General features: G+C 37.1%; 1 protein-coding gene across 8 annotated transcripts in view; it reads right to left on the bottom strand.

Moving 5' to 3' along the window:
- AFG1L (AFG1 like ATPase) overlaps window positions 1-13,611 on the bottom strand; it is a 198,849-nt gene that overhangs the window by 62,398 nt on the left and 122,840 nt on the right. For 7 of the 8 annotated variants that reach the window (XR_015132959.1, XM_086317454.1, XM_086317452.1 and 4 more), the window contains one exon: window positions 12,034-12,116. Coding sequence is in view for 6 of the 8 variants with exons in the window: in XM_086317454.1 (XP_086173580.1) it covers window positions 12,034-12,116 (83 nt within the window). In the remaining 2 variants the exon portion in view is untranslated. Of the gene's footprint in view, window positions 1-7,458; window positions 7,656-12,033; window positions 12,117-13,611 lie in introns of all 8 variants that reach the window. The other variant, XR_015132961.1, reaches the window with a different exon arrangement.

Here is a 13,611-nt window from a genome sequence, read left to right on the forward strand (position 1 = left end):
GGGACGACAGAGGATGAGATGGTTGGATGGCATCACCAACTCAAGGGACATGAGTTTGGGTAGACTCCGGGAGTTGATGATGGACAGGGAGGCCTGGCATGCAGCAGTCCACGGGGTCTCAAAGAGTTGGACATGACTGAGCAACTGAACTGATACAGTTGTAAGCTTGTAGTGTCACACAGAGTTACTCATAGATAAAATATCAATAGGAGTTCTTATGACAATGATACTACTGTGTAAATTACTTCTGAGAATCAATTATCTTTTCCCTACAGGTGGCCTTAGAGTAAAGATTCATTACCATTACTGATATTTTAATTATCAAAACATATAGCAACATACAATACTTCATCTTGAATTTGAGACATTTCAGTTTGAATGAAACATTATATTTTATATGTTTCATAGAGATAAAAGTTCTTCACTAAAAAAACGACCCAAAATATAATGGAAAAATTATTAAAAGGATGAAAATGTTACACCAAAAACATGTACTTAATGTAAGAGAAATAAGTAAAGGAAGAACAGAGAAACAAAAAGTCATGAAACGTACAGAAAATGAAAAGTAAAAGCTGACGTAAATCCAATTATATCAGTAATAACATAATGTGTGAATGAATTAAACAATTTAATCAAAAGGCAAAGATTGGTGGACTGGATAAAAAGGTGAGTTACAACTATATGCTGTCTATAGAAGATATGCTTTACATTTAAAGATACAAATAAGTTGAAAATAAAAGAATGAAAAAAAGATATATCATGAAAAAAGCAACCACTATTAATATCAGACAAAACAGACTTTAAAACAACAAAAATGTGATTAGAAACTAAAAGGAACATTTTATAATGATAAAACTATCAACCCATCAGGATGATATAACAATTATAAATATGTATGTGCCTAGAAACAAAGCCCTCAAAATTCATGAAGCAAAAACTGACATAACTGAAAGGAGAAATAGACAATGCAACAGTAATAGTTTGGAGACTTCAATATCCAACTTTCAATAGTTGATAGAACTAGAGGGAAGATCAACAAGAAATAATAAGACTTGAATACACTATACACAAATTAGACTAATATACAAACACTCCACTCAATAACCAAGAAATATACATTTTTCTCAAATGCACATGAAACATTCTCAAAGAAAGATCATATCCTATGCCATGAAACAATTTTTCAATTAAAGGGAATTGAAATTATGCAGAGTATTCTCTAGTCACAGTAGAGTGAAATTAGAAATTGGTAACAAAGACGTATTTGGAAAATTCACAAATGTGTGGAAATAAAACAGCACACTCCTAAGTAACCAATGGGTCAAAAAAAGAAATGAAAAAGAAAATTAGAAAATACTTTGAAAGAAAGCAAATGAAGACATAATATACCAAACTTATGAGATGCAGCAGAAGTAGTGCTTATGGGTAAATTTATAGCTATAAATGCCAACATAAAAAAGAAGAAAAATCTCAAACTAGTAATCTAACTTTGTACTATAAGACTCTTAGAAAATTAATCTAAAACAAGTAGAAATAATAAAGATTAGAGTGGAAATTAATGAAGTGAAGAATATAAAAATAATAGAGTAAATAATAAAACCATAAGTTAATTCTTTGCAAAGGTGAATAAAATGGACAAACTTCTAGCTAAGGAAAAGAGTGAAAACTAAAATTACTAACATCAGGGATGAAAGAGACAACATTACTACCAACCTTATAGAAATAAAAAAGAATTATAAGGGAATAATATTAACAACTGTACCAACGAAATAGGTAAATTCAATGGGAAAATTCCTAGAAAGACACATATCACTGAAGTTGACTCAAGAAAAAGACAAAATCTAAATAGAAAAGGAGGGAATTCTTCAAAACTCTTTCTATGAGGCCAGTATTACCTTGGCAGCAAAATCAGACAAAGACATCAGTTCAGTTCAGTTGCTCAGTCGTGTCTGACTCTTTGTGACCCCATGAACCGCAGCACGCCAGGCCTTCCTGTCTCCATCACCAACTACTGGAGTCCACCCAAACCCATGTCCATTGAGTCAGTGATGCCATCCAACCATCTCATCCTCTATCATCCCCTTCTCCTACTGCCTTCAATCTTTCCCAGCATCAGGGTCTTTTCCAATGAGTCAGCTCTTCACATCAGGTGACCGAAGTATTGGAGTTTCAGCTTCAACATCAGTCCTTGCAATGAACACTCAGGACTGGTCTCCTTTAGGATGGACTGGTTGGATCTCCCTGCAGCCCAGGGGACTCTCAAGAGTCTTATCCAACGCCACAGTTCAAAAGCATCAATTCTTCGGCACTCAGCTTTCTTTATAGTCCAACTCTCACATTCATACGTGACCACTGGAAAAACCATAGCCTTGACTAGACGAACCTTTGTTGACAAAGTAATGTCTCTGCTTTTTAATATGCTGTCTAGGTGGGTCATAACTTTCCTTCCAAGGAGTAAGCGTCTTTTAATTTCATGGCTGCAGTCACCATCTACAGTGATTTTGGAGTCCAGAAAAATAAAGTCAGTCACTGTTTCCACTGTTTCCCCATCTATTTGCCATGAAGTGATGGGACTGGATGCCATGATCTTAGCTTTCTGAATGTTGAGCTTTAAGCCAACTTTTTCACTCTCCTCTTTCACCTTCATCAAGAGGCTTTTTAGTTCCTCTTCACTTTCTGCCATAAGGGTGGTGTCATCTGCATATCTGAGGTTATTGATATTTCTCCTGGCAATCTTGATTCCAGCTTGTGCTTCTTCCAGCCCAGCGTTTCTCATGATGTACTCTGCATATAAGTTAAATAAGCAGGGTGACAATATACAGCCTTGACGTACTCCTTTTCCTATTTGGAACCAGTCTGTTGTTCCATGTCCAATTCTAACTGTTGCTTCCTGACCGCCATACAGGTTTCTCAAGAGGCAGGTCAGGTGGTCTGGTATTCCCATCTCTTGAAAAATTTTCCACAGTTTATTGTAATCCACATAGTCAAAGGCTTTGGCATAGTCAATAAAGCAAAAATAGATGTTTTTCTGGAACTCACTTGCTTTTTCCATGATCCAGCGGATGTTGGCAATTTGATCTCTCATTCCTCTGCTTTTTCTAAAACCAGCTTGAACATCTGGAAGTTCATAGTTCACGTATTGCTGAAGCCTGGCTTGGAGAATTTTGAGCATTTCTTTAGTAGCGTGTGAGATGAGTACAATTGTGTGGTAGTTTGAGCATTCTTTGGCATTGCCTTTCTTTGGGATTAGAATGAAAACTGACCTTTTCCAGTCCTGTGGCCACTGCTGAGTTTTTCAAATTTGCTGGCATATTGAGTGCAGCACTTTCACAGCATCATCTTTCAGGATTTGAAAGAGCTCAACTGGAATTCCATCACCTCCACTAGCTTTGTTCGTAGTGATGCTTTCTAAGGCCCACTTGACTTCACATTCCAGGATGTCTGGATCTAGGTGAGTGACTACACCATTGTGATTATCTGGGTCATGAAGATCTTTTTTGTATAGATCTTCTGTGTGTTCTTGCTCCCTCTTCTTAATATCTTCTGCTTCTGTTAGGTCCCTACCGTTTCTGTCCTTTATTGTGCCCATTTTGCATGAAATGTTCCCTTGGTATCTCTAATTTTCTTGAAGAGATCTCTAGTCTTTCCCATTCTGTTGTTTTCCTCTATTTCTTTGCATTGATCGCTGAGGAAGGCTTTCTTATCTCTTCTTGCTATTCTTTGGAACTCTGCATTCAAATGGGTATATTTTTCTTTTTCTCCTTTGCTTTTCACTTCCCTTCTTTTCACAGCTATTTGCAAGGCCTCCTCAGACAGCCAATTTGCTTTTTTGCATTTCTTTTTCTTTGGGATGGTCTTGATTCCTGTCTCCTGTATAATGTCACGAATCTCCATCCATCATCAAAGATATCACCAAAACAGAAAACTACTGACCAATACATCTCATGAATATAAACACAAAAATTCTCAACAAAATACTAGCAAACTAAACCAGCAATATATATAAAGGATTATACACCATGACTGGGGCTTCACTGGTGGCTCAGATGGTAAAGAATCCACCTACAGTGTGGGAGACCTGGGTTCGATCCCTGGGTTGGGAAGATCCCCTGGAGAAGGGCATGGCAACCCACTCCAGTATTCTTGCCTGGAGAACCTCCATGGACAGAGGAGCCTAGTGGGCTACAGTCCATGAGGTTGCAAAGAGTCAGACATGACTAAGCACAGAACATACAACATAACCAAGTGAGATTTATCCCAGAAATGCAAGGTTGATTTAAAATCCAAACATAAATTAATAAAATATATCACATCAATGGTATAATGGACAAAAACCACATGATCATATCAATAGAAACAGAAAATGTATTTGACAAAATCCAACTCCCCTTAATGTCAAAACACTCAAAAACTAGGAACAGAAGAGAATGTCCTTAATCTAATACAGGACATCTGTGAAAAACCCAGAGCTAACAGCGTAATTAATGGTGAAATACTGAAGTCTTTCCCTCAAGCTCAGGAATAAGACAAGGGTGTCCATTCTTTATGATAGAATATACCACTTCTATTCAACATTTCACTGAAGGTTCTAGACAGGACATTTAGTCAAGAAAAATAAATAAAAAGGCATTCAGATTGGAAAGGGAAAAGTAAACTGTCTCTATTTCCAGGTGACATGATCTTGTATTTAGAAAATTCTAAGGAAGCTACTGGAAAATATTAGAACAAATAAATGAGTTTAGCAAGGCTTCAGGCTATAAGAGCAATATGCAAAAATCAATTACATTCTTAAACCATACCAATGAAGAAACCAAAAATGAAATTAGGAAAACAATTCCATTTATGCCAGTTTCAAAAAGAATAAAATGTTTTTGAATAAATTTAATAGAAGTATTTGCAAATTTTATTCACTGAAAACTTAAAACATTATTGAAAGGAATTAAAGAAGGGGCTTTGCTGGTAGCTCAGATGGTAAAGAATATGCCTGTAGTACACGGAGACCTGGGTTCAGTCCCTAGGTTGGGAAGATCCTCTGGAGAAGGGAATGGCCACCCACTCTAGTACTCTTTCAGTACTGGAAAATTCCACGGACAAGAGGAGCCTGGTGGGCCCCAGTCCATGGGATCACAAAGAGTTAGAGACAACTGAGCAACTAACACTTCCACTTCCAAAGAAGACCAAAATTAATGGAAAGATAGCTGTTATGAGCTGAACTGTGTCCTTCAAAAAGATGTTAAAGCACTAGCCCCCAATATCTGTGAATGTGATCTTACTTAGGCTCTTTGCAAATGTAATTAAGTTTAGATGCAGTCATAGTGGATTAGGGTGGTCTCTAATGTGGTAACTGGTGTCCTTACATAAAGAGGAAATTTGGAAACACACATAGGGAAAATATCATATGAAGCTAGAGGCAGAGACTAGAGCAATGCACCTACAAATCAAGAACTTCACCAGAAGCATGGAATAGGTTCTCCTTCACACTGCCCAGAAAGAACCAAGCTGCCAACACTTTGATTTCAGACTTCTAATCTCCAGAACGAGAGGATAAATTCCTACTTTCTAAGATATTCAGTTAGGGGTACTTTGTATGGCAGCCCTAGGAAACGAATAAAACATTGCATGTTCATGGATCAGAAGACTTAATGTTATATCCCCAATGTGATTTACAAATTTAACACAATTCCTATCAAAGTTACAGATGGCTTCTTCGCAGAATTTGACAAGCTGATCCTCAAATTCATATGGAAATCCAAAGGCCTCAGAATAGCCGAAACAATCTCTAAAATACAACAAAACAAAGTTGGAGGACTCACATCTCCCAATTTCAAAACTTAGAACAAAGTTATGGCAATCAAGACAGTGTGGTATCGACATAAAGTTAGACAAATAGATCATGGAATATAAATGAGGGACCAGAAATAACCCTTTATGTTTACAGTCAGTCGATTTTCAAAAAGGAGGTCAACACAATTCACTAGGACAAGAATACTCTTTTCAACAAACAGTACTAGGGCAACTGAGTATCTCCATGCAACAGAGAGAAGATAGACCACATATAAAAATATATAAAAAATATAAAAATAATTTGTTCACACCACATATAAAAATAACTTGAAATTAACCAAACACACAAATACAAGAGCTAAAAGTGTAAAACTCTTAGAAGAAAATATAGGTAACAATTATTGTGACCCTGGATTAGACAACAGTTTCTCAAATGTGACACACCAAAAGCATAAGCAACAAAAGAAAAAATACATTGATCTTAAATTAAAATTTTAAAATTTTGTGCTTCAAAGACACTGTCAAGAAAATTTTAAAAAAACAGAATGTGAGAATATTTGCAAATCATATATCTGACAAGTGACTTGTATCTAGAATAAAGACACTTAAAATTAAATAATAAAAAGACAAATGATCCAATTTAAAAATAGGCAAAGTATGTATAAGAATAAAATTAGAGCAGTTTCTCACATCAAATATAAAATTAAACTCAAAATGGATTAAATACCTAAATGTAAGACCAGAAACCATAAAACTCCTATAAGAAAACAAGCCAAACACGCTGACATAAATCATGGCAATATTTTTTTGGATCAAGCTCCTAGAGCAAAGGAAATGGAAGTAAAAACAAACAAATGGGACCTAATTAGACTTAAAAACTTTTGCACAGCAAAGGAAATTATTGACAAAATGAAAAGAAATCAATAGAACATTAAGCAATAGAGACAATAAAACAAAAGCTATTTCTCTGAGAAGATGAATGGATTAATAAGACCCTCACTAGCATAATCAGAAAAAATAGAGAAAACTTGAACCTTTTTCAAAAAAACACTTTTTATTGTAGAAAATTTCACACATACATACACGTAAAGACAACAACAGTATAATAAACCTGATGTGACAATCATGATGTAACACTCAGTACGTGGCCACTCTGGTTTCATCTATACCTCCTCTCAATTCTTCCACCCTGGACTATTTTAAAGCATGTCCCATACACCGTATTGTTTTATTTGTTAATACTTTAGTTTATTGGAGAAGGAAATGGCAACCCACTCCAGTATCCTTGCCTGGAAAATCCCATGGACAGAAGAGCCTGGCAGGCTGTACAGTCCATGGGGTCAAAATAAGTGACTAACACACACTTTAGTTTATAACTATGTTGATGACTTAAGTAGATAAACCTATATGTTCTGTGTCATAAAGCTAACAATAAAATTTAATCTGTAAACATCCCTTCCCCAGACTTAAGAAATGCCCAGATCAACAGCCTGAACCTCATTAAACTAGACAGTTTCTCTAACTGCCAGAGGCAGAAATTCTGCCCTCTGCCCTGTGAGGAACAGACTTCAGGAAGGCCGAGTCTAATCTTAACTAAGGACGAGAAACTTTGATTCACACAGACTGACAGTGAACATTCAGGCATGTCCTAGGATTTACATCCAGTCATTGTACCTGGTGAATGGGCTTCCCTGGTGGCTCAGATGGTAAAGAATCCACCTGCAATGCAGGAGACCTGGGTTCGATCCCTGAGTTGGGAAGATCCCCTGGAGGAGGGCATGGCAATCCACTCCAGTATTCTTGCCTGGAGAATCCCATGGAGAGGAGCCTGGCAGGCTAAAGTTCATGGTGTCACAAAGAGTCGGACATGACTGAGTGAGTAAACAAAACACAACAATACCTGGTGAACAGGCAGGCACTTAGCCAGAGTCTCTCTAAACCACTCAATCAAGAATGATAAACATAACCTGCTGGGGTCCTCATCCTGATCAGGGGGGCTATACTGTCAGCTTAATGGGCCAGAAAACAAACTTTCAATGAGAATATGCTATGTTGTCTTCTGTTTTGCCTAACTGTCTCCATATGGATATGTTTCTATACTTTTGGTGCTAAACAAATTTCATATTCTTTAAATGTGTGGCATCTTCTCTTCAATACCAATACAGCTCCACTGTGACACCATGCACTAGCATCACAAGTAAGACTAACTTGAATGTTAAAGACTCTAAAAGATACATGAGAGATTTTAGAGAAAGTACAGCAGGCCCGTGGTTTAGCATCAAACTATAAAAACTTTGTTGTAGGTGACCAGAGGTCAAGTGTTTCAGTGAAGTTACACACAGAGCCCGCTGCGGGGACATTGGGCAGTCTAGTTCACAGAAATGAAACAAATCGCAGTCTAAACAGGAGGGGGCTAACTTAGCAATTTTCAAGTTGCTACTGTTTGCAGATATTTCAGAGGTTCTTCAGTGGGAAGTGAAACAGGAAATGACTGGGTTGATATCTGGTGAGAAAAACTAAGACTGAAACTGCAGATTTCAATGTCTGTGACAGAAACACCTATAATGGTAATGATGGGGGATGGGGAGAAGGCCCCAAGATGCCCTAGAGATTCTGCTGATTCAGAAGGTGGTAACCTTTCAGGCAGAGGACAGATCTCTGTCGAAGTTTTAGGGATGAGAAGATGTGACAATCAAGCTAAGAAAATGCTTTAAATTTTTATCGATGGTTGTCCCGGGTGGGGGCAGGGGAACATGTGCAGGGAATATCAGAGGCAAACAAGTTTTTAATTGCAAGGGAGTAAGTTTCAACATGGATGAGTTCCAGTCTTTGTTTTCACAGACCTTTCTTCTAAAACAGAGCTCTAACCTTGAAGCTGTGCATTTTTAGCAGCAATTTTTTTTTAAATGATGCTCGAAGATATATTCTTAGAAGTAATTTACTATTTGGAATAGATGTTTCCCAAGTGGAAAATTAAGAGCACTTGGGACATGAAGTTTCCATTGATAAAAGTATTTAAGAATAAACTCCTTAAAACTGTTCAAAAGATGGATGAATACATGTACTATATTAGTCAGGTAAAAATACGTGAGTATTTGGTCTGTGCCTGAAAAGTTGTAACACATGTGCTGTGCCGTGCTAAGTCGCTTCAGTCGTTTCTCTTTGCAGCCCTGTGGACCATAGCCCACTAGGCGGCTCTGTCCATGCGATTCTCCAGGCAAGAATACTGGAGTGGGTTGCCATGTCCTCCTCCAGGGGATCTTCCCAACCCAGGGATCAAACTCACATCTCTTATGTCTTCTGCATTGGTACGTGAGTTGTAACATAAAATGTTCATCATTTCAGTATGATCATAGTTTCCATATATATGGAGCTGAAATGGTCTTGAAACAATTCAGGGGTTAAATAATTGAATAGTAGTCAGAAGTAATTTTGTTGAAGTGGTAGATGACTTTGGCAGATAGGAATCAAAGGAAATAAAGGGAAATTTTATTTCTTTAATAAATAAAGGTTAAAAGTCTGGTAAACATCCCCTGTGAGGACAGACAGTCCTCTCTGAGTCTCCCACTCACCCACACAGCTTGCTCAGAAGGACAAGAATGCAAGGCCTTAACCATCTCTTAAGGTGTGTTTGTAGCAAGAAGCTTCGAGGGATGAGGCAATATCTCCCTTGAGACAAAAAGCAGTCTTGCTTGCTTCTGGCTATAAAGTGGTCCATTCCCCATACTCAGAGTCCCTCTCCTGTAACACAACGCATTGCAAGTGCAGGCACCCATCTGGGCCCTCAGCAAAACTCCTCTTCTCCTCCCTAATGGGACTAGGAAGCGAGAAGGGAACTGACTCAACATGCTATCTGTGCCTAGAGTAATAAAATCCTTTGTCTCTGACACAGGTTTCTTGTGTCTTCTGCCAGCATCCATGAAACAATACAGGCAAAGCTATTACTTCGTAAGTAGGGCGAAATCAAATCCAAAATCAAATCCCAACACCTGCCTCTACCCTTTTTAGTTCAGTTTAAAATATTCCACTGAGGCCATGGCTTCCATGCTGGGGGCAGGGTGTTTGCATGTGAGCATGGTAGAGATACAGTGTTTGAACAGGAACTTTCTTCAACAGATTTAGTCAGAAAAAAAGGACCTGTGCTACTCAGATCCTGAGGAAAAGAGACAGAGAAGGAGGGTGAGTCTAAGGTGATCTGATCCCCTCTCTTCAGGAAAACAAAACCCTTCACAGAACTGACAGCAAAATGGTCAGGGGCAGCATCCTATGGACCCCTCAGCAGTGATGTTTCCTGTCGTAAAAGGGCAATAAATAACATGGCATATTAAAATCTGTCATAGAGGGGAAATTAATAAATTTTCCTGCAGGAACAAGATAAAATGAAACCTAATTAAATCAGAAATGTTAACATGACCCCAGGAACTTTTCTTTTACTCTCTCATGAAAGAAGTTCTACCCAAAGGCTCCTGTGCAACAATATAAATGAAACCCCTATCATCCCATCTGGGTATCTTTATTCTCCCACTTCTGAGATGACTTAATTCCTAATTCTTCTCTGGTGCACATATCTGCCTTCCCTCTGAGGTGTGCCCCCAGGCTCTCTATTCTTGATTATCAGACTGTGGTAAAGCTCTTTTGATGTTAAAAATTCATAAATAAATCTACTTTCTTTGAGGATTAAAGAATTTATATATTTTTAAGAAAGCTATTCCAGAGTTTCATGGTAGCCTTTGTACATTCTCGTTTTCTGGACTCTGGGATGTTGTTAGATTCTGACTTCTTCCAGTACATGTTTAAAGCACAAACCTGAATTTTGATGTGTTAGAATTATATTACTTTCATCAGGAAGAGGAAGAGGCAATACAGGGTAGCTCAGAGAAAAAGAGGCTCTGCTGAAGCAAAAGCAGACTTTCCACTTCCTGTAAATTCCACTGAGACCTCTCAAGGACCAAGAAACAAATTTCATGACTTAGACAACCATCTTTAGTGAAGGGATTTCCTTTTAGGAAAATGTTTTAATTCTTCAACATAAGAATATATTTTGTGGGAAAACAGGGAGCAAGGATTTGTTGAAAAAATAAAAGGAATAGTAATAAATTAATTTCTAAGTACCATACATCTGGCATATCGAGAAATAGGTAGCAAAGCTTCAGGGAAATCTTGTGAAGGTCAGAAAAATAAAAGACAGGAAAGCCCAAAGATAAAAGAAATGGAGAGGATAAAGTCCTAGTTAAAGCAGAAAAAAAGTGCTCTAAGAATTTTTCAAAATTATAAAGTACTTTAAAGACAAAGTACTTAAGGGCAGATGAAGAACCTCCTATAATAATCATCAGAATCTGAATAATAAACTGAAATAGTCCCCTTGGTACACTGTAAAGTATGCAATTTTAATTATGTGATTTTTCTAGCTAATTTCTGCTTCAAAAACAGTAAAGTACTTCTGCTTACAAGGTGGCAGAGACGAGAACTTTTCTGAACCTCTCATACGCACATAGTCATCAAAATTTAAATTAGCAGAAACATGCCTTTGAGTTAAATCACAATTAGCCCTTAAGACAGATCTATTTACTGAGAACCCACTATGTGTCCAACATTACCAGCATATGCTAAACACTCTGCATTGGTAAAGCAACTTTTTCCTTTTCAGGTTCTCACAAGTGACATTTTAAAACAAACTATATTTGTTTTCAGCATTAACTACCCAAGCTGACTACATCTATTATTATAAATTGCTCCTACTTGGGAGAATGAGCTTCTAGAAGACAAAATATATCCAGTTGTACTTGTGTATATATATTTTACATAGTTATGTATGGAAGTCAATCAACAGAGATAAATACAAACAGATTGTCTGACAAAATAAAACACAATTTTCAGGGAACAGAAATGACACATTTGTCAGAAGATGTCCACAAATAATTAATTACTTTAGCACAATAAAGATATTCTCTTAATACTAGAGTTTCTTATAAGAGGATACTCATTACTTTCTAACCATCTGTCATCACTCCTCCCTAAAAAACTAATTAGGGTTTCCTCCAATCACACATTATAAATCATGCAAATGAGGATGGCAAAAAACACAGTTTAAAGAAGTTAACATTACAACATTTTGTATTTGAAAAATCACAGGCTTCAGAATTAGCCTTTCACCTTCTAATAATTACCCTGCTTATTTTTCTCATCTTTTCCTGATAAATTATTAGATATTAAACTTAAGAACATTAAAATTAAAAAAAAAAAACTTACAGGTAGTAGAGTTTTCCTGCAGCAGGAAGTTCCCTTTTCCGATAATCTATCCCAGAATCTAGCTGGACTGTATTACAGTATTCCTACAATTCAAACAGATAAAATATTTTTTTAAACAAATGGTTGCTTAGAATTACAATCTTTCTGCTATCCCATTTTTTTTTAATTTTTGAAATTTTCCTCAATAAAATAATGTTTAGAATAAAACAATAGAACTCATGTAAGAATCATAAATGTTGCAACATAAAACACATATCAAACCAAAAAATATCAGTTTAATAAAATTCAGATTTGTAGCATGCTTTCCTGAAACTTTGCTAAAACTGCACTGTCAGAAAATTCCCCAAATAACTGCATTGGATTTTTTAAAATTCCAATTTCCATTATTCTGAAGTGAGAAGCTGGAGGCTATCAGAAAGAATGACTCACAGATCTTAAGCATCACAATGGGAGTCAGTCTAAGAAAGCTGCATCACAACATTAGAAGCCACATTTCAAACTGAATGATGATACCAAGGGATGTTACACGCATACCTGCCCTTCACTTCTAAATGACAGTCACTGCCCTTGTCCCTAAGCTCCCTCTCCAGCCACCCATGTCTTCGGAGTTCTAGCCTGCTGTGGACCCCTTCTTCAACCTGAAGTGATCCTAAGCCCCTACTGTCGTTGTCTCCTCACAATCACTCTTTCCTTTCTAGCCTCTGGGGTGCACGCGTGTATGGAAACTGCCATACATCACATACACACCCTAAAATTCTTACTATGGAAGCAAATGAACTTTTGCTACACTTATACAGGTCAGTTGACTTTTCTGGAATATATATATATATATATATATATGTATATATAAAGAGTGAGAGAGTCACACATACATACATGTAATACACACACACACACATATATATATTTAATCATTCTAGTAGAACATGGTAAAGGGTTTTCAGAATAATTCAAGAAACATTTACTGTCTGACCTTTTTGTTTTCATTCAAAATAAAAACTGCATTACAAAACTTGAGGAGGAAAAATAATATTTTGACAACTTCACTACTTTTACTAATGAAAAACTGCATTTGGAAGCTAAGGTAACTGTGGCACATTATATTTTCCAAAGATAGGTGCAATAATGTTTCCATCCCAACAGATCTTCTAACCACTAAGGTAATTTTGCCAGATTATATTTTATGAAGATGGTTGCAGTAACATCTCCAGCCCAACAGACCTTCTAATCATCAAGAAGTCTGTGCACCTCACCTGAATCCTGTGGCTACGGTGAAAATGATGCTGTGCAATAATACCTGATGTGACATCTGAGGCAGCTTCCTACTTGTTGGCCGCAACACCTGCTCTGGCATCCTAAACTGTCAGGTAAGCGCCACCTGCCTGGAGGCAACTAGGAGAGCCTGAAGTTTAGCCTGTACAGAGAGGCCTTAAGATGACATGAAGACAAGAGGTGTCTGACCAATCCCCAGCTGTTCCAGTTGTAGCTGCTAACGCAGTGAGGGAGCCAGAACTGTCAGCTGAGCTTTTCTCAAATCCAAGAAACACAGAAATCAGGAGGAGAATAAAATATTATTTT

This window comes from Bos grunniens, chromosome 9, assembly GCF_055505025.1.
Source record: "Bos grunniens cultivar Pamir isolate PY7600 chromosome 9, Bosgru_T2T1.0, whole genome shotgun sequence".
Lineage (NCBI taxonomy): Eukaryota > Metazoa > Chordata > Mammalia > Artiodactyla > Bovidae > Bos > Bos grunniens.